This window comes from Labrus mixtus, chromosome 11 (assembly GCF_963584025.1).
Source record: "Labrus mixtus chromosome 11, fLabMix1.1, whole genome shotgun sequence".
NCBI classification, from domain to species: domain Eukaryota; kingdom Metazoa; phylum Chordata; class Actinopteri; order Labriformes; family Labridae; genus Labrus; species Labrus mixtus.
The window spans coordinates 17,286,045-17,306,070 of NC_083622.1; the positions used below are offsets into that span (position 1 = coordinate 17,286,045).

Sequence of the window (20,026 nt, forward strand, 5' to 3'; positions counted from 1 at the left end):
GTTAAAAACCCCCAACTCTTACAGCAATGTCAATGAGCAACACAAAAGAAAGACATTTACTGTGTATTTTATTTGCTGTAAGTTACTTTAAGAAATGTACACAAAGGGAAAAAACTACTGAAATACAGCTTTCAGACTTTCATAATGCCAATTTGGTATTTGAACTTCTGGTAAACTGTTATCTGTTGTTTCTTTGGCTCATACTATCAGACATGATATCAGTGAGCAGAAACAAGGTCTCTAAAATGGTCATAAAGTAAAGTCAGTACATGGAAAAAACTGAGTAGTCTGTTTAAAATAAATGGCCAATATAAATTGTGCACAAAACTGGATTGTAATTATTTGCTGGAAAATAAAGAGATCATTTTAATGAAGTGCAGTTATGAGTGGTCATATCACCTTTAATATATTAAATTGCCTATCCCTACTTATTTAGAGTAATCCTCAATGTTTAATATTATTTAAAAGGGTCCATCAAATGAATAATGAAGTGATAGTTTAAGGGATTAAACATCCAATTTGGGATCAATATCATCCCACTTTGGAGCACCACATGCACACCATCAGCTCCCTGTGGGAATATTACCACAGATTTCTTTCTTTTTTTTTCTCTCCCTATAGTGCATAATGATGATCGAGCTTAGACCATGACAATGCGCGCCGTGTGTCTGACGTAGGCAGGCGGAGGAGAAAAACACAGACGACCCTCAACACAGGGAGAGCGATCGGAGAGAAAGACTTATATTTATGGGAGAAATAGCCGATGGTTGTTTTCAGGAGCTCCACACGGACGGAGGCAGAGGATGCACAATAGAGCATCTCTCACACCGTGTTTAATTGCAGATTAGAGGAGGGGGAGAAGCGAGAGGGAGGAGGAGGGGTGCACAACAAGGAAGGCGAGGAGACGCTCTTTATTATTAGGAGAAAAAGCGGAGAGGAGGGGGGTGACAGAGACAGCGCAAGCCCGAAGACGGCACAGACCGTGGCGGGGGGGAACGGAGAGAGAAGGACACCGATGCTGTTGTTGTTGTTGCTCCGGACGCGGCGACGATGCGGCCACACTGCTGGGTGATGGTAGCGCTGGCGGGGATCATGTCTTACCTGAGCCCGGAGAGAGCGCTCGGAGCCCCGCAGAGGGAAGGTGAGCGGAGTCGGTGGAGGAGGGGGGGGGGGGGGGGATGTTGAAACCCTGTCAGTGATGCGTTAGAAAGGAGAAAAGAGGGGGGGATGTAGTCAGTTATGAAAAAGGGCCTCTTTACATTGGGGGGTGATACTGTATTATTAGCCTGTATGGTTGAGACACAATGCGAATTAATAGGTTACTGCCGTAGTCTACGTGGCTGACTTAATGAAAACAGGAGCGAGGCTGATTTGGAGATGGGTAGGGTACCATATTTGCATGCAGTGATGAAAATATTAGGAGGCGTTTCGATCTCGGGCCTGACATCGATGGCATTTAAAAACAGCATGCTGTATGAATAGCAGGCTAAAATCGTCGACCATTTATTCTATAAATAGCCTCTGCTGGGCACTGGAGATGATTTAGCCTATTAACCACTGGTGGCATCTTTATTTTGCTCCATCTGAACACGTCTTCTTCTACCCAAAAAAGATCTGGCAGAGTGTTGTGTTTGTGTAATGTGTGCAGTCATTGTATTGTGGTGTATTGTTTTGATAAGAGCTGCTGGCACCGGAGCTGGTGGAAAAGGCCCTGTGTTAGCTTCCTATTTATATGCAGTGTCTGTCTGGACATCTGTCTCGGGAAAGATGAAAGAATAGCACTGCATAGGAATTGTGCATCAGCATTATAGTTGTATGTCTGAGGTGCATGTCTAAGGTAAGAACACAACCAGAGGGGTCATTCAGTTTTCACGCAGCCTCTGTGTTGCAGGTAACCTACAAGGATCAGCAATTAGAATGTAAATGAGGTTGCTATTGTCTGTTTCATTGGCGAAATTTCGTGTTAGAAAGCTGATTGCAAATCTATTGCAACCCAGTATACCCGTTTTTGTTTATTTTTATATTCTTGAATGCATCCTTCCTAAAACTTGCACAGCATTCTGCTCTGTCTGTGTTGCAACTTTTTGTCAGCACGAAAACAAATAAAATACAACATAAACGATTTGGTTAAGGTGCCAATGCAAACAGGGGATGCATATTTAGCAGCCTTTCATGTCTTGTGGTTTTACTGGAGTGCTTATTCTCTTAATATTTATTAAATTGGTTCATTTTTAAATAATCTTTAAAATGTATGTTTGCTGTGATACTATTATCATGACCTCATGAATGAATGTATTTTGGGATCTAAGTAGAAATGCAAAATGAATTTGGGATATTTTAAGACATGACTTAGAAACCATAAGTGAAGTTACATTTTAAGGGACAGTTTCAATGTTCATGTAGCACCATGGGTTATATTCGGCTACTTTTTCAATGCATTCTCATTTTTTTCCGCATAAGCTAATTCAAGATTGTGATCTGTGCATTTTATTATGTTAAAAACAGCAATAAATAAAAACATGGGATAGCACATGGTGTAATTCCAGCTCTGCTCTTGCTAGTATTAGGCTCAGGCTTAAATGTAGCTTTGTTTACACTTTGAAACAACAGGCTTAGTCATGTATTCTCAGGCATGGTTTAAATATTAATGTTTATATATTATATATGTCCTTTCCCCTTTTAACCCATCTACTGGTTCTTTCAAGGTGTCACTGTTGCTCTCTCTTGTTATCTTTGTTATAAGTGATGTAATGTTTGACCTATTTTTGCTACAGTATTTAAATAGTTAAAAACCTGACGGGTATTTAACCACCCTGCCCTGCCCCTTTTCTTTTCTACAGATGGTTCACTTCACTCAATCAACTACTTTGAGGTACAATTATCAAATGTCCCGATCCCTCCCTCTCTCACCTGAGTAGTCAACCTTCCTGATTTGAGTAATTCTTTCCAACCCTTCCCAGTTAGCGCTCCTCTTTTACCTAAATGAAACTCCAGCCACCCCTCCCTGCTTCTTAACTGTTTCCTCCGTGGAATGTCATTTCTGATATTTCCCCTCTCTCCTTATGCTTTTTCTCCTTACTGGAATGGTATATTATCCTATTTTCAACAATTATTCCAGTCTCTCTTGTTTTTACTGATTCCAATAAGTATTTATTTAATCTTCGAGTTCGTTTTTTTTCCTGCTTAACCCCCCAAACCCCCCTGGTGCAAGCTGTCCATTGGGGTTCTTCACTGTGTTCCAAGCCTGCCGCTAAGAAAACGCTCCAATGGTTTCCCTCTAAACAAACCAGCTATGTAACAAGATTTTACACGTTTCCAATTCAGTGGTCTCTTCTCTTTCTCACTCAAACCTAACAGTGTGTCCCCCTTATAGAAGCACAAATACCATGCATTTCCCTGTTTAAAGCCTTTCCTCCTTTGTATTTTCTACCTGTCTTCCTCGCAGTCTCCCAGACCAGGACTGCATCCCTCTCTCCTCCACCTTACATCGTCATCCTCATCTCTTGCTCGGGCCTCGTCTCTTTTGTTCTATTGCTCCTGACCTGCCTGTGCTGTAAGAGAGGAGGAGTGGGGTTCAATGTAAGTCTTCAACATGTAAGAGATTTATTCACCTATCGCTGCTTTCTTTTTTCTTGTCACACCTTTTTTTTTTGCATGTTGGTATGCTTTTTAACTTGGGCTTGACTTGATAAACTGTATGGAAGTGGGGAAAGGAGTCAGTAATTCCAGTTTAATGAAGTAGAAATGGTCAATAATCATCTGTCAGACTAATCTCAGCTAAGCCTGCACATTTAGACCTGAGTTGCTGTGTAGCTCACAGGCAGGGGTCATTAGTTCAGAATGGCTGCTTTGTTGTTGTCTGTCTTGGTACTTACCACTAAATCCAACCCTATCATTAAGTGGGAAAAGTACAGGTTGTTTTATATTTCTGATTATGCCAGTTTTGTGATTTTTGTGTTCTTCTATGGCTGAAACAGGAGTTTGACAATGCAGACGGGGAAGAGTGCTCCGGCGGCTCAAGTCCCATACAGGAGGACAGCCTGTCATCATGTCCCTCCCTCCCTGAGGTCTACACCCTGCCAGTCAGAGACAGGTCCAACTGCCCCGCCCTGCAGGACGGAGCAGGTAACAACTTCCAAACAGCTCTCACTCTGCTCCAAACACCTCAAACCCCCTTAACCCAAGTTCTGTCCTGCCCTGACCTCCCTCACGGTCTGTTGCTCAAGTCACTGATGCGGATCCATTAAAGGTCTCAAACTGGGTGTACAACCAGCTGCCAAACTCCAATGGAGTGGAAACTCTGATCTGAAGAAATTTTGCATCAGTGCTTCTTACAAGCTAAAAGTTAGAAATATGATCCCAGAAAGGGATTTTATCAGCACAACTTACAGATATCAAAATGGCTTTTAGCCTCAGGACGGGAATTGAGTCCCTCGATAAAGACCCCTTTCCTTCAAAAATGTCTTTACTTCTCTCAGTGTATATGTAAATATGACTTTAACTTGCAAAATTATGCAGGCGCACATTTAGTCTGTTTGCGTTTTCATCTGTTGATAGGTTGTCCATGCTTAATTTCAACTTTACATTAATGGCATGTTATGTAACAAACCTTCCTTGTTGAGTGATTAACTGGTATGATGCTGTTTCAATCTGACTTACCAAAGCACACTGGGTTTGTAGCACAGTACTGGGTGAATAGCATCTTAGCCAGTCATAACAAAACAGGAGCTATGAGACAAGACGCACCACTTTGTCCACTGGGGTCTCCAAAAAGAGCACAGAATGAATGTTCCTCATGGCAAGGTAAATAGATTTATTGAGTGGTGTACACTATCCACACTCTTTACAACGATGTTCACGCAAAGAGAAGATCCCCTTTATTCAGTGTAATGATGCACTCACTCTACTTAACAAGATCATTACACTTTGTCTTCTGTTATTTTTTTAAATGTGAGACATCTAGCAGCAGAAATAACAAACTGTGTGTTTAAGAACGTCAACTAGTTCTGGGATCAAAATGCAATTTTAACAAATGGGATGTTAAAAAGGATTATATATCTCTCTGTTACAAACAATAAAGCAACCCTGATGTTACTTCTCTCCTTTGTTACAGACTCCAAGTCTCAGTGCTTCAAAAGACACGCTTTAAACTACCTTCAGGAGATAGGGAATGGCTGGTTCGGAAAGGTAAGAAGATCACCTCTCAAACTCATGTATCATTGTGTTGTCATTTAAAACACATCATAGCTTCTTCTTTCTTACAGTATGCTCTGCTCTGTTACATTTGATACTGGCTACCAACAAGATCAAAATAGTGACTCAAAATAGTCCTTTTACTGCCTCTACTGGGAACTCTACCACATCATTGTTAATTTATCTCTCGTAGGTGATCCTGGCTGAAGTGCTGTGTGACTGCAGCTCCTCTCAGGCTGTGGTGAAGGAGCTTCGTGTCAGTGCCAGCCCCCTGGAGCAGAGAAAGTTCTTGGCTGAGTCTGAGCCATACAGGTGAGATGCTGAGACTGTGGCAACCATTTTTGGTACTTAATGCATGACTATAGTTACACTGGGAGCGTTATAATGTTCCCAGCTCCTTTGTCCCCCATCTCAATATCATTTTAACATGACACAATATGGAGACTGCTATGTTTTTCAAAGTCAAGTGTTCAGTGTACCAGTTTGTTGTCCTAGGGCAATGCATTGAAATCCCCTTATCCACAGCTTGTAGCCTAATGATATCAATTTGCATTTGCATAGCATTTTTCTTGACTTTAAATATTGATATCTCTAATGTTTCAGTACAGATTCTAACCTCTCTTCCATTGTTCTATTAAAAATGTAAATATAAAAAATATTGCCATACCAATCTATCATAATGGAATTGAACAAAAGATTACTAGAATATAGGGACAACATGATGAAGGGACAACTGTGACCACAAGAGAAGCTTGTTGGATTATAGTAAATTTAGCGCGTGATTCTAATCACTGGAATGATTTTAATAAGTTCATCCTATGTTAGCTTTCAACAGCTCAGGCAAGGCACTGTAAGCTAATGGTCACAACAAACTTGATGAGGCTTTGAACAAGAAAAAAAGGCAATTCATTTTATGTTCAATGTTAGCTAACAATAGCTAGCGTTAGCCATCATAAGCAGCATGTCTTAACAAAACAAGTACAGTTTTAGTCAAGGAAGAGTGTAGTTTACTCTATGTTCAACCTAAGCTGACATCAGGCAATAGTAGCCACCATGTGATACTGATATATCAGACCAAGAAAGGCTTTTATCAAGGAGTACAAATTAGCATTTGCCATTTGCCATTTGCCAAATGCTGATTGATTTGGCAAAAAAAAAAAAAAAAAAAGAGGTCAGGAGCGATGACTTGTTCTTGACAATGACAACTGAATCAACATATTAAGTGAGCTTGTCTCAGAATCTTAGTTGTGTTTTGGCTGTCCTTCTTTGTCTGTAACACACTCAAGAGGAAGCATTCAAGGACAGGGCTGTCTGTTCTCTTTCCTTTCCTTTTTTCTCTGAGCAAAACCTTCTGTCTCTCTCATACATACATTCTCACACATATAAATATGCACCCAAAACGTCTTAAATATGGTTGTGCTGTTTACTGCCGTCTTTGTCTGCTTCTGCTGAGGAAGAAACCCTCCACTTGCCACGCCATCTTCTCACTCATTTTGTGTTGGATGAAAACACACCACACACATGCAACATTAGGCAAAAAAACACTGATACGCTTCATTTCAATTTTCCAACTTCCATTCACACTTAATTTGGCTTTGCTGAAGTGCTTCATACAAGGGCATCCTCTTCTTTTCTATCACAGTCTCTATCTTAAAATGTGTGGTACTGAAGCTGCCAGCTTATTACCACCTCTCTATCTATCTTTCTGTCAGTCTGCCTGTCTGTCTAATCTATCCCTCCATCCACCCATCTACCTTCCTATCAATCAATCTATCTATCTACCCACTCATCTATCTATCTGTAATATGATACTGTAATAAATTAAGTTTAATTCAATAATTATATTTTTCTAATTATCTTTTTTGCTCCCTGGCTTCTCCTCTTCTGTTCAGGAGTCTTAAACATCCCAACATCCTTCAGTGTTTGGGGCAATGTAGTGAGAGCATCCCCTTCCTCCTGGTAATGGAGTTCTGTCAGCTGGTAAGTTCCTGTCAGCCACTGAAATACTGGACCAAAGTAAAATGTAGTTACATGAGTATAGATACATTTTTAAATGTTACAGAGTCGCTGAAATTAGTCTTGTATCCCTACAATCAGTTTGTTTTCCCTCCCTCAGCTAGCTTAATCACTGACTGATTAAGGAAGCCTTATGAGTTACTCTTTGGCCAAACAAGACACAAGCAGATCAATTATACCAACACAGTGAGAGAAGCCAAACATCACTAGGGGACCTCTGCTAGACTGCTATTATCCTGTTTGATAAAGTCTCCCATTGTCCTTTCCTCTCAGATAATTCTCATCCTTTTATAGGGCCCTCATTTTTCCTTGCCCTTCCTGAAGCACAAATGACTAATACAAGGCTGCCAGCTCATTACCAAATCGCTGGGTGCTTTTAAGGCTCTGTGATAGAAAACACCTAAAAAGAGGCATATTTATTGCAGAAGTCGCCAATATCCTCTTGGCCTATAGGTTGTTCCCTGAGAGTTTTATTTCTGTTTTAGGAGAAAAGCACAGACACTTGGCAAACACTCACAGCTGACCTGGCTTGAACTCAACATATATTAAAGTCTGCATACAAGTAACTGCTTGCATTGTGTCTTAATGGTATAAAAAGGGTGACCTGAAGAGGTATCTGAGAGCCCAACGCAAGTCAGACGGGATGACTCCTGACCTGCTGACTCGAGACCTCCTGACTCTTCAAAGAATGGCTTTTGAGATCACCTCTGGCCTGCTGCATCTTCATGAAAGCAACTACATCCACAGGTCAGTCGCGCCTTCATCTCTGTAGAAAATCAGGATCTAAGTCTTTAAAGAATATCTCTGTCCATTGTGGCTGATTTTCTGAGGTTGTGTTCTGCTTTGTGCAGTGATCTGGCTTTAAGAAACTGCCTGCTGACATCTGACCTCACTGTAAGGATAGGGGACTATGGCCTTTCTCACAACCATTATAAGGTATGTGGATCATTGCTTGATAAATGTATAATTCATAACTACCTGAGTAGTTATTTTAAATTCTTTGTTTTTGATTTTAGGAACCAAACCATAATATTCTTTATTTAAATAATGCAAATAGTCGGATAAGAAAAATGTCCACAGCATCTCATGTATTCTTGCTGTTTGTCTTTTTGAAGGAGGACTATTACCTTACTCCTGACAAGCTTTGGATTCCACTACGCTGGATTGCTCCGGAGCTGCTTGAGGAGTACAGGGGATCTCTTATTGTTACAGACCAAACAAAAACCAGCAACGTGTGGTATGTTTTAATGCTCTAACAATTGTCTCATACAGTTCTGCAGAAAAAATGCATCTAAGGCTGGTTTTGGCTTGTTCGTGGGAATATTACTTCGTCAAATAGAATACAAAGGATAGACCAAACTTTTAAATATTTCATGTACATATTGCCTTCTAAACATTTAGTTATTTATTAAGACAAAAAGAAAATATTCTGCAATCAAAAAACAAAAGTAAAGAAAGATGTCTGCTTGCAAAGTAAAATCGAGAAGCATGGTTATTATCCCGTTTCTTCTCAAAACAAGTTATTTTCTAAACAAAGCCTCTTATTTTGCCTCTTGGAGTTTTCTGCACTTGGAAGGTGTTGGATATAATAGTATTGCATAACAAAAACCTAAAAGGTCTTTGATGATATGTCCTGCACCATCTCTTCATCTTTTTTTTCTTCTTCTAGGTCCTTAGGAGTGGTTATATGGGAGCTGTTTGAGTTTGGGTCTCAGCCCCACAGACACCTAAGCGACGAAGAGGTGCTGACCTTCGTAATTAGGGAGCGACAGATCACCCTCGCCCAGCCAAGACTCAAACTCTCCCATGCTGACTACTGGTCAGTACTACACTAAGTGTATTGTGCAGAAATGATGGTTATTTGAATAGAAAGAAATAATACTCTAGTTGTGTCTCTCCAAACTCACCTCCTCATGTAACTTTTTCAGGTATGAGATCATGCAGTCCTGCTGGTTACCTCCATCTCAACGGCCCCCTGTAGCAGAAATATTCCTCCTCCTCTCCTCCCTCCTGGCCGCTGAGCGAGGAATGGTGAGGGGGAGTGTCGGGGAAGAAGATGAAGAGGATGAGGAGTATGAGGATGGCAGAGGAAGGAGAGGGGAGAGCGAGGAGTCATTTGAAAGACGCTGGGACCTACTCCGTCCACCTGCTTTCCAGACTGCAGCAAATGAAAGGCACAGGGAGAGAGACTATGGCAGGGAGGACAGAGACAACTCATACCCTCTGCTGGACCCTGTGGGGAACTGTATCACCCCGTCTTCTTCAGAACTGGACGATATTCTTACTGTCACTGAAACCAGCAAAGGTTTGAATTTTGAGTATTTCTGGGAGAAAGCTCATGCCAGAAGGGGCTACAAACCTCTTCCTCCCCCTCAGCCGATCCCGACTGTGAACAACAACCACAGACAGTCTTTGGACACTCCCACTGTGGTTCCAGTGATAAGTGCCCGCAGCCCTTCTCTTGCCAGCGAGTATTACATTAGACTAGAGGAGCACACTCCCCAGGACAAATCGCCAACTCTCAAAGGAAAGACCCAGTCGTCGTTTCGCTCTGACTCGATGTGCCATGGAGATGTGGAGCTGGTGGAGATTCGTAGTGGAATGTTGGGAAAAGAGCGAGTCCCTTATTGTTCTTCTGACAAATACGGAAAGGGCCTCCAGACTGTCAGATCAAGCGAGGTTCAACTGCAGATGCCAAACACTGGTGTTGCTGAGTTTAGAGACACTTCAAGTAGAGTGACTGACTTCTCAGTGGTGGATTTGGGAGATGATGATGAAGAGGAGAAGAGAAAGAGCAGCAATGCAGATAAAAAGTCATCTGAAAGTTCTCAAGCCCCTGTACTCCCTCCCAAGCCTCGCTCAATGTCAATGTCTAACCACCTTCACTCACGCCCCCTCCCTGTCCCTCCGCTTGGATACAGAGGACTGCCTCATTACACCATTGGTGGAAAAATTGAAACAGACCCCCATCATATGAGCAGCTGCCCACCTTCCACATTTGAACACCTTGGGCTTCACAGGGCCCGACAGACTCTTCCCCCATCCCCATCCCTTTCCCCATCCCTTCCCCCATCGAGCCACCCAATTTACCCCCAACCCCCCCAAATGTGTCCCCCACCTCTTCCTCCCCACACGAAACCACAAAGGAGCTGCAACATCTATAACAGCTATAACACAGCAGAGACTTATTCCAGATACAATAAGCCACAGATGCAGAGATCTCATAGAGACCCGCTATCCTGTGACTTGTCGGACAGAGAGGGGGTTACCAGGCACTCAGTATCATTGCACAACTCCAAGGAGACTTCTCATTCTCGTGTAAAAGACTTTGACTCCCCTATTCGTCGAGAAAACCCGCTGCGCCCTATTTATCGCAATTTACCCCGTCCCCAGCCAACAAACCCCCTGATCGAGAGACAGTCCTCATCGAGTCCCACCTACTCAGATGAGGATGACTCTCCCTTCATGTCCCCTGAGAGACAAAGCGGTGGGACTACTGTTACTCATTCCAGCCTATCTGAAGATGCAGACCCAACCTGTTCAGAGTTTTTCTCCAGGGGGATGAAAAGGACTCAGTCACGCCTTGACACCATCCTGCCAAGCATTTGGAGGGAAGATGCTGAACTTCAAGCAGAACTTGTGGCTGCTGCTAAGAAATCCCCTATGCATCTGTTTCTGACAGAGATATCAAGCGTGACAGAGTCTAATGAGTCCAAGAAAGAGACTTCATTTGAGGGAGAGAAGGTAGAGAAAGGAGATGGAGAGAGATGGGGGAACTTTTTGCTTCCAAACAGAGGCATGCGCCGCTCCCAGTCACTGATCACAGAGTTGGGTTCAGCAACTCATTCATGGGGATCAGAGAAACCCAGCAGCAGGACAGGAGCTGAGGAGGACAATTCAGTCACAAAAGAAACATTCCAGGGAGATCTTTTCCTCACAGAGATAGACACAGGAAGAATGGATCCAGGTACAGAAGGAGGATCAGAGCCTGATCCAGTAAAATACCTCTATCCAGCAGGATCCAGATTGCGGCCCTATGTCTGTGCCCCAGGCCTTCCCTCATACACTGAGGCTGAAGAAGCCTACTCAAAGGGTATAAGGAGATCCCGCTCTCTCCTCTCTGAGATAACAATCGGCAAGCAGGAGTCAGAACTGCAGCAGCCTGAGAAGGAGCCTCAGAGAACAGAAATGACCAGGGAGGAGTTCCTAAAGGAGATCCAATCAGCAGAGACCTTCCTTACTGAAATCATATCTAGACAAAAGGCAGCTGCAGACAAAAAAGAAGCAGACCCTTCTTACTCCCCTACTCCACTGTCTCCTGAATATGAGTCCATATGCATTGACCCAAACTCTGCTCAGACCATCAGATTTCAGTCAGAGAGCGCCATACGAGCATCCAGCAAAGGAAAAGATGATACTCAAACTGAGGCAATCTACGCCCAAGTGACAAAGCGAGCTAAAAAGAGTGAGATTAAAGTTTCCAAGAGACCTGGGATCCCAATCCTTCACATAGGATCTAACAAACAACCTCTCAAAAATGACAGCAATGGTGACCTCTGCCAATCTGACGAGTTTGTGTTTTCAGAAATCATGCCCAAAAATGGTCTCCTGCACAACCAAACACTAGGTTGTCAAAAAGACGAGGAGGAGTGTGCAGATGGCCCTGCTTTACCTTCCAGGGGAGAGCATACAGATCTTTTAGAGCGGTCAATTTCTGAGTCAACAGAGGATGTTAAAGAATCTAACACAAATAAAAGAGATACTCAAAAGGCTGCCGTTATAGGGAATGGTGACATAATGAAGGAAGAACTACAGCCCAGCAGCCCTGACAGAGAAACATGTGGAATGACCAATACCATGTCGAATGACAATGACAAAGAAAAGCACCATAATGATAACATTTCTGTAGTTGACTCTAATCACATCACAGCAGCTAATGACTTGCAGAACGCCAAAAGAGACAATTTGTTTCAACACAATGATGCAAGTCAGGAAGAACAACGTCACATTGCTCAAATGTCATCTACTCCTGCCGCCACTCCAACCACTCCAGACTGGGACCCATCCACTGATGTCTCACTTACCACGCCAACTGACTCAGTACTGTCACCTATGACCTCCAGCTCAGCCGACTGCCTCACACCCAGTGACTCATGGGCGGGTACCGGAGGAGGAGGAGGAGCTGGGAATAGCAGTTGGCGAGCTCTGGGAAATGAAACACCACATCGGGACTCTGCCTATTTCTCAGATAGTGACTGGGAGAGCGATGGGATGAACAGGAGGAGCAGTGATGGACTGGTCGCCTCCAGACCAAGCAGTGGTCGAGGAGGGGATCGGGGAACACTAACAGGGATAGAGGAAAAAACAGAGGAGGAAGGGGAGATGGGTCACAAGAGCCCCTTAAGAAACAGCATACAGACGTTGGATAAGAGAAGAGAAACTGTAGAAAAGACGACTATTGAGATGTGTGACGAAAGGAGTACTCTGAATCAAGATGCTCCCGAAAATGCCATCTCTCATTTCAGTAAAGAAAAAGATATTCTTAACAAAGGGCTGGAGTCAACACAGAGAGACGATTCTGGCATTTTTCAAAATGAGAGCATAAATTCAACAATGTTTGGTGATGATTTGCAGGTCGAGAACTGCGTTGACTTCATTGATCAGTTGTTTTCAGATTTAGATGATGAAAAAGGGCTCCGAAACTGTGGTGGGTATCCGATTGACAACCACCTCAGAGACGGTATTATCTCTCAAATAGCAGATTGCAAATATCAGGACTGTAAAGAAAATGATGTAAACCTTCATTCTAAGAGCATGGCTGAGACAAATATATTGATTGAGTCTCTATCTGGCAGCCAGTCAAAGGAATGCATGTTAGGGCAGATAAACAATGATTACACGGGCGTTACAAAGACTGATATCAATCTCTCTGCAGTGGACTCCCAAAAATTTGGAAATGACTCTGTGGAATTTGTGATAACATCCCAAGTTGACGACAAAGACTCAAGACTATCTAAACTGCATGGCATTAAGAAAGGTGACACCACTCAGTTGAAAGTGGAGCCATGTGATGATGGGAGGTCCATCTATGAAAAAGAGATGATAGGTTCTTCTTGGGATGTGGAGGTTGTTGAAGAGCTGGAAGGACATAAAACGAGTCCCCGTCTAGACCATAATGAGCTGGGCCTGAGAAACCTGCATTGCTCTGACGGCAGCGAAGAAAAACAGGCCACGACAGAGACCGATAAACAGCTAGCTGCGGCAGAGCTTTGTAATGCTTTGAAGGAAAAGTCACCCCTCAAAGGAGCAGTACATCTGAGGGAGCCTTCTAACAATACGGATGAAGACCCTTGTGTGGGCCTAGAGGTAAAGACTAAAGAGTTATGGAGTGTCCTGGGGGAGGATGAGGAACGTACAGAATCTAGTGTTGTGAAAGGAGAGTTTGACTGCCAGCGTTTCACTGAGTCAAGGGACTTGCGTTTGTGGCCTGATGAAAATGACCAGTGGGCCACTCCAGAGAGGAGGAGCCAGGACGCTGAACTTCGATCAGAGTTTTTCTCTGGGTTCAGTAACAAGGCCTGGGAGGTTGGGGAGAGGCTTGTTGTGGGTCAGGAGTTTTGGGAGACTGAAGAAAATGACGAACTTGCAGGAAGTGAACCTCACCCTGCCATCTTGGAGGGCTGTGAAGAAACCTGGAACGATGAAACCCAAGGACTTGCTTGTAACGTTGCTATGAAGGAAAAGTGGGAGTCTGAAGAAGACGAGGACCAGCTCATTGTCCAAGCAGTTGACATACAGCAGGAGGAAAATATTGAGAGCTTTGGAGAAACTGGCATCCTCGACAAAGAACTGAGAGGAGATATTGAAGTAGAGAATAAAGAAATCCCAGAGAAGGAGTACAAAGAGAGATCCACTGTGTCATGCATAGAGTCAGTCAGTGAAGGGGAAGGTCTGCTGGACTCCACAGAGACAGAGAAGAATCACAATTTTAACAGATGGCCTCAGAATCCCCTCTGCAACATGCAAAAAGAGGGGCAGGCATTAGCTGAGGATGCTGACGAAGACGCAAGATCACATTTTGAGAACCACCTCAGTCAGAATAAAACAAATATATCCATATGCATTAGTGAAGCTCCTGATGTGAACTTGTCAGACGAGGAAAATGTTGAGTCAGGCTTAGATTCAGAGGCTGAAATGAGACCATGGCTTGCCGAGGAGAGCATAGAAGATGAAGTAAGCATTAGGAATGTAGAGGAGGATTACAGAGAAATGCCTGTTCCCTCCAATCCAATCTCTTGCCCCAGTGACCTTGATATGCAGGAGGTAGATCAGTCAGATCCACAGGTAGACAATTTTAGCTCTGTGGATTTTCCTAGTCCTCCACCAAGCATAGACCTCGACGTGCAGGATGATAAATTGGAGAGTTTAGATGACTCTTTTCCTAGTCCACCCCCATCTGTTGTAGAGTCAGAGGAGTTTATTAGTCCCATTAATCTAGAAGACTTTAGTACCGAGACCGAGCCATTTATTTCTCCAACTCACACCACTGATGTCTCAGATCCACCGGCTACTACTCAGAGTGTAGGGATCTCAGCCAATCTCAACCTTCCCTCTGTGCATGTAACACTGGTCGATGATAGCAACCTTGCACCAAACACAGAGAGGCAGGATGGACAAAATAATCTAACCCAGGAAACCACCAACTCATCTTCAGCTCAAGTTCCCCTCAACACTCTGCCAGAATTACTCATTTCTGAGTGGAAAGATATAGATGAGGAGCCCCTGGAGGATTTTGAAAAACTGGAAAAACTTTGCTGTATATCTGGGGATGAGGAAGACTCTCTGGGTGACCTTTTTCTGGGGAACCTGGAGTTTCTGGAATCTTTAAAGAAAACACCTGATCAGAAAGCGTGCACTGTTGGTGATAGTGATACGTCTGAGGGGAAATGTGGCCCCTTGGCTCCTGAAGGGAACGATGTGAAATTGAGAGAGGGCAGGATTTCTGAACAATCAGACGACCTGGTGGAGTTTGTGTCGGATGTCACCCTGGACTCTCAGGACAAGCTGTCCCCTCAAGACGAGAGGAATGTTGGGCAGAGATCCCCAGGACAAGCATTGGATGTAAAAGACCAGGGATCTCTCTCTAAGTTGACAACAAAGAATGGCCTTATGATGCAGGTGAGCAGGTTATGTCGTGGTTTGTAGTTAGATTGCGCTTACATTGTCTCTCTGAGTTCATTTACCCCTTTGTTATTTTGTTGTTGTATTTTCAGGTGTGTGAGGAGAGGCTGCAGTTTTCCCTCAGTGAAAATGTGAAAACAAATGTGCTTTGGGGGGCAACTGTTAAAGACACAGTGACGCTTCGGCCCTGGGGAGAGCAGATCACAGAGAACAGCAATACTCTGGTCACTGAGGAAGAACAAAAAGAGGAAGCAGGGTATGAAAAAGTCTAAACTTTGAAATCTTTTTTTGAATAACAAACTGCTGTATAGCTGGGTATTGTCCACAAACTCACAATTCAATTCGATTTCAAGTCAAGATTCTTTTTGGGTAACGAATCGATTCGATATTGATCAATATCGAAATAATAATACGCATAGATGACAGAAATACCCAGATAACTTCTGATAACCTTCTGATATTTGTGAAACAAGATCTTTCAGCTTGACGTTATTTTTATTAAATGTGTTATAAAATAATATAAATGAATTGATTTTTGTTTTTTTGTGTGTGTTTATGTTGTTGTTGTTTGTACAGCCTCGAGGTGCTGGAAAGTTCACCAAGCATTCAGACAGAGACCGATGAAACTAAAGATGAACCTTTCACTGTGATTGAACAACCTGAGGTCACAACCCCTCAGCCTACTGCAAACCAGGCCATGAAAGGTACCTTCATCTTGCACATATTGTAAACATTCATTACTGTGATTATTGAATACAAACTGAAATATGCAGCCTTTTATTTTATATGATGATAGGCCTATGTCTGGAAAAATCACATGTTTAATTAATCTCAACAGTTTCCAGCCTTTTAAGAGTGCTCTTTTTTTCAAATGCATTTTTATTTAATTCAATTGTGTCATTGTTAGTTTTCAAATCAATGTGTGTTCTTCAGAGGTAAAAGGCCTGGATAAATAAAGGGCTGTATTGAATATACTTGAGTTTTGGGCAAGATGTATTCTTTCATGTCACTGAAATGTGACTGTATTTTATTGAATTTCTCTTCCCGTCTTGTTATAAAAAAACATTTGTTCGAAATGTATCGAACATAAACATATTCACTTCTCCTATCCTGTTTGTACAAGAAGGGATAGTTTGCTAGGAATCTCACCAGATTCTTTTGTTTAAAAACAAAATCTCTTTCCTCCTCTCACTTTACACAGCAAAACTAGCTCGCCTGTCTCTCGCTCTTCCTCCTCTTGCTCTGACTCTTCCCCTCACCCAAACCGGTAAACGGGGATATGTGGACGGAGCAATTGGAAATCGAATTGGAAGACGGAGAGGTCTGTCCTCGGGAAGCGACCCTGACGAGGAGGAGGAGGATGAGCAGGAGGACGAAAGCTCCCGCAGGGTGATTGTTGTCACGGAAACAGACGTGGACAAACGTGTCGGACTGAGGAGTCTGCTGAAGTCCCCCAAGGAGCCGATGGACAGAGAGAAGGACAGAGGAAGAAATGTGTCCTTTTTTGATGATGTCACGATATATCTTTTTGATCAGGTATTAACCACCATACTTAAAAAAAACTGATATGAGAACATATTGTACAGAAACAAAGGTAACTTTTATGTCTCATTACAACAGGAAACTCCAACCAATGAGTTGAGCACTTCAGCGCCCACTAGTCCAGCCCCAGTGACGGTCAAAAGCAACAAGCTGGATTTGCGTGGTAAGATCAGAAACAAATGTGAAAACAATCTTACAACAAACATAGTGGGCCATAACTGCTAAACACTTTGTGGGTCAAGTGTTTCACGGAGGATGGAAACAAAAATCAGAGGATTAGAGGATGAGTCATCAACTGTAAGAAGGCCTATAAAACAACTTATTTTGCCATTGTTGGAGGTGACAGTCAGCTAAAGACATGTGATAAGAAATTGAGACATTTATTTTGAATTAATGGGGACTTTCAAAGTAGAAAGTGAGTTGTATCAGTATCAGGATGTTAGCATGCTGCTGTCAGCTTAAAGCACTGCTGTGAGAACGTCTCGTCTGCATGCTGTGGACTCCAAATCTCACTGATTACAAGGATAACCTGCATTAAGTCTGTTTCTCTCTGTAAATGTGCTGAAAATCAGTGTTCACCTTAAGCAGGAGTATGACGTAATACAATCTGACAGTCCTTAGCTCATCCCCACCCACCTAAATGAAATACTCTCATTTCGACCATCTCCTCTCCGAATATGCAGCCAGAATTAATCTTCTATAATTATCCCCCTCGACATTCTGACATCTGGAACCGAGCTGGGACATTAAATCCTTAGCTCAAAAATAAAGGCCTAAGCTGTGTTTCCCCAACACATTTTCATTTGCTCTCTTGACTTCCTCTCTCCATCTCCAACTCTGATCACCTCATTTCACAGAATAATGAAACTTTGGGCTCAGAATTTCCTTCGGGCTGTACACAAACACAGACATGCAGAAACTCCAAAATTAGATGCTTTGGTGATCTTTCATTGCCTTCAGAGTTGAAACTTCTAAGTGCTGAAAGAAGACGCTGTGTTCCCTTTGAGTTATTTATAACTAAAACCTCTCTTATTGCATCAGTGCCATTATATTAATAGATAACAGTTATGTATTGTGTCTGCAGCCTTGTATTTGGCTTGTTACTAAAATCACACTGAATATGTTAGCATTGTTGAAGCCCCATGTATCAGTCATGAAGAGATGATTAGACGACAGGCAGACATTTCAACGACTCCCCATTCCTCCTGTTGCAGAGAGACATTCATGTTTCTGGAGAACCACAAAGTGGATTTGAAACATCACCTGTTCTTGAGCTTACTCTGAGGATTTAGTTCTGATTGACATTGCTTTACTAATTTTACCACATTTTACTAAGACATCACTATATTCTGTGCAAGATGTTTGTTTCGAATGAATACGTTAAAACTCAACAACAACAAAAACGATATCCTAGCATAAGAAGTGACAAAGCACATTTCTACCTGTCTGGCCAGACAATCAACACAGAAGGGGAAACAAGGAGACACTTTATGTCTAAGTGAACTAAAGGGATACTATGAACTGTAACTCTAAATCATTGGAAATTAACTAGGCTTTCACATACAAAGCTGTATGCTTAATTTTGTTTTTCTTCCCATCAGGACCAAACTCCAAGAGCAAAGATTCAAAGAGAAAAGAGGAGTTATCAATCAAACCAAGGTCGCCTGTGGGGGCTAATCCAGTGACATCATCGCGGTTCACGGTCAGCCCTGCCAACGACCCCCACTTGGTGTGATGTCATAACTTTTCGTGGGAATCTTCAGAGTCAAACCCTCTTGGACTGGCCAGTAAATTAACCCAAACAACCAGCCATTCACCCAGAGGCTATTTTTTTATTGAAGAGGCAACTGAAGAATGAGACTCCCGATATAAAAGCTGGACACATTCCAGATTTTACCAGCGTCAGGACTTTGTATGACAGGGGTTGTTGTGCTCCTGCCTGCCACTATTTACAGAGTTTATTCAAAGCCTTCGGCTACAAAAGTCTTTTGGAAAAGGCAGCATATGTCAGGAGAAGAGGAGCCTGGAGCTTTGTAAAATCTGAAACAGATTTGACAGCTATGCAGTGGGAGTCTTGCTGTGTACCAGCTTACCTTCTCTTTTTCTGCTTCATTTTGTTGTTTTGTTCCCCAGATGAGCGGAGAATGCACTTTGGTTAGTCATTCGTCAGTCTATGTAAACTCTTGGATTCCAGTCCTCTCTTTATAAAAGAAGTTTTTCATTGCAATCAGTCAGTTGTTGTTGTAGGCAACAGTTTGGAACAGAAATCACTTGACTCTTGTATTTGAGAATACTCATTTGCATTTGTACAAATATCATAACACAGATGTATACAATATCATTTTAGAGCTGTTTACTTTTAGATGTATTCTTAGACTGCACGAACTATGAAACAAGCTATGCTTCGATATGTTTATAATTCTAAAGAATTCTCTTAAGTTATTCCTATTAATTTATAATTTCATAATGTTTTATTTATTTATGTAAAGCCAGTTTCCATGCAGTATTTTTTATTTGATGATCTATTGACTTATTTATAATTTTATTTTATTTATTTGCTTTTCTCTGGGTAACATACGGTCTATAAACTTAGCTATAATTTGTCCTTGTTTGGGACAGAAAGCGTCTAGGTTATACCTTCTCTAAGATCTTCATAACAGATAAATCAAATATTTTCCCAAGCGTATTAATTGCTAAAAAAAAGAGAAGGTATTTTGTATAATTTTACTTGTTAATATATGCCCATCTGTATGAAACTACGTCCTGTAATGTGTCATTTTTTGCAATGTCTAAGAATTTAGCTGTCTTGTCATTTTTTTCCCTTGTTTAATGACAGTTAATGTAGCTTAGCATGAAAAATCAATGCCTTTCATCAGTAAATAAGTCCATCTGTTTGTGTATCTGTTAATTTACTCCATTTTCTACTAATAACAGTCCATTATGCAGTTCAGGTCCAACTAGTCAATTTGTTTAGTCTGTTTAAATGTTGGTTTAAAACCTGTATTGTTTAAACATGGTTTTCAAGGGAACAATGTATAAACGAGGGGAAATAAAAACTTAAAAATATGAACCTCTTCAAAATTATTGTTTTGGT

The 20,026-nt window shown here is 42.1% G+C and overlaps 1 protein-coding gene across 1 annotated transcript; it reads left to right on the plus strand.

Annotated features, from left to right (window-relative positions):
- Positions 1–945: 945 nt before the first annotated feature.
- Positions 946–19,998, plus strand: lmtk3 (lemur tyrosine kinase 3). Its single transcript, XM_061050375.1, has 16 exons — positions 946–1,141; positions 3,446–3,579; positions 3,978–4,125; positions 5,114–5,187; positions 5,387–5,505; positions 7,086–7,173; positions 7,808–7,956; positions 8,061–8,145; positions 8,325–8,446; positions 8,879–9,028; positions 9,138–15,387; positions 15,483–15,646; positions 15,967–16,094; positions 16,592–16,926; positions 17,011–17,095; positions 18,534–19,998. The coding sequence occupies exons 1-16, from the start codon at positions 1,051–1,053 to the stop codon at positions 18,665–18,667; spliced, it is 8,256 nt and encodes a 2,751-aa protein (XP_060906358.1). The 5' UTR covers positions 946–1,050; the 3' UTR covers positions 18,668–19,998.
- The last annotated feature ends 28 nt before the right edge of the window (positions 19,999–20,026 follow it).

What these genes read in the sequence shown, in the direction of transcription:
- lmtk3 (XM_061050375.1), top strand. Translation starts at nt 1,051, where the DNA reads ATGCGGCCACACTGCTGGGTGATGGTAGCGCTGGCGGGGATCATGTCT. An exon ending in CGCCCTGCAGGACGGAGCAG is followed by an intron (nt 4,126 to 5,113) that starts GTAACAACTTCC and finishes CCTTTGTTACAG; the next exon opens with ACTCCAAGTCTCAGTGCTTC. An exon ending in GCTGAGTCTGAGCCATACAG is followed by an intron (nt 5,506 to 7,085) that starts GTGAGATGCTGA and finishes TCTTCTGTTCAG; the next exon opens with GAGTCTTAAACATCCCAACA.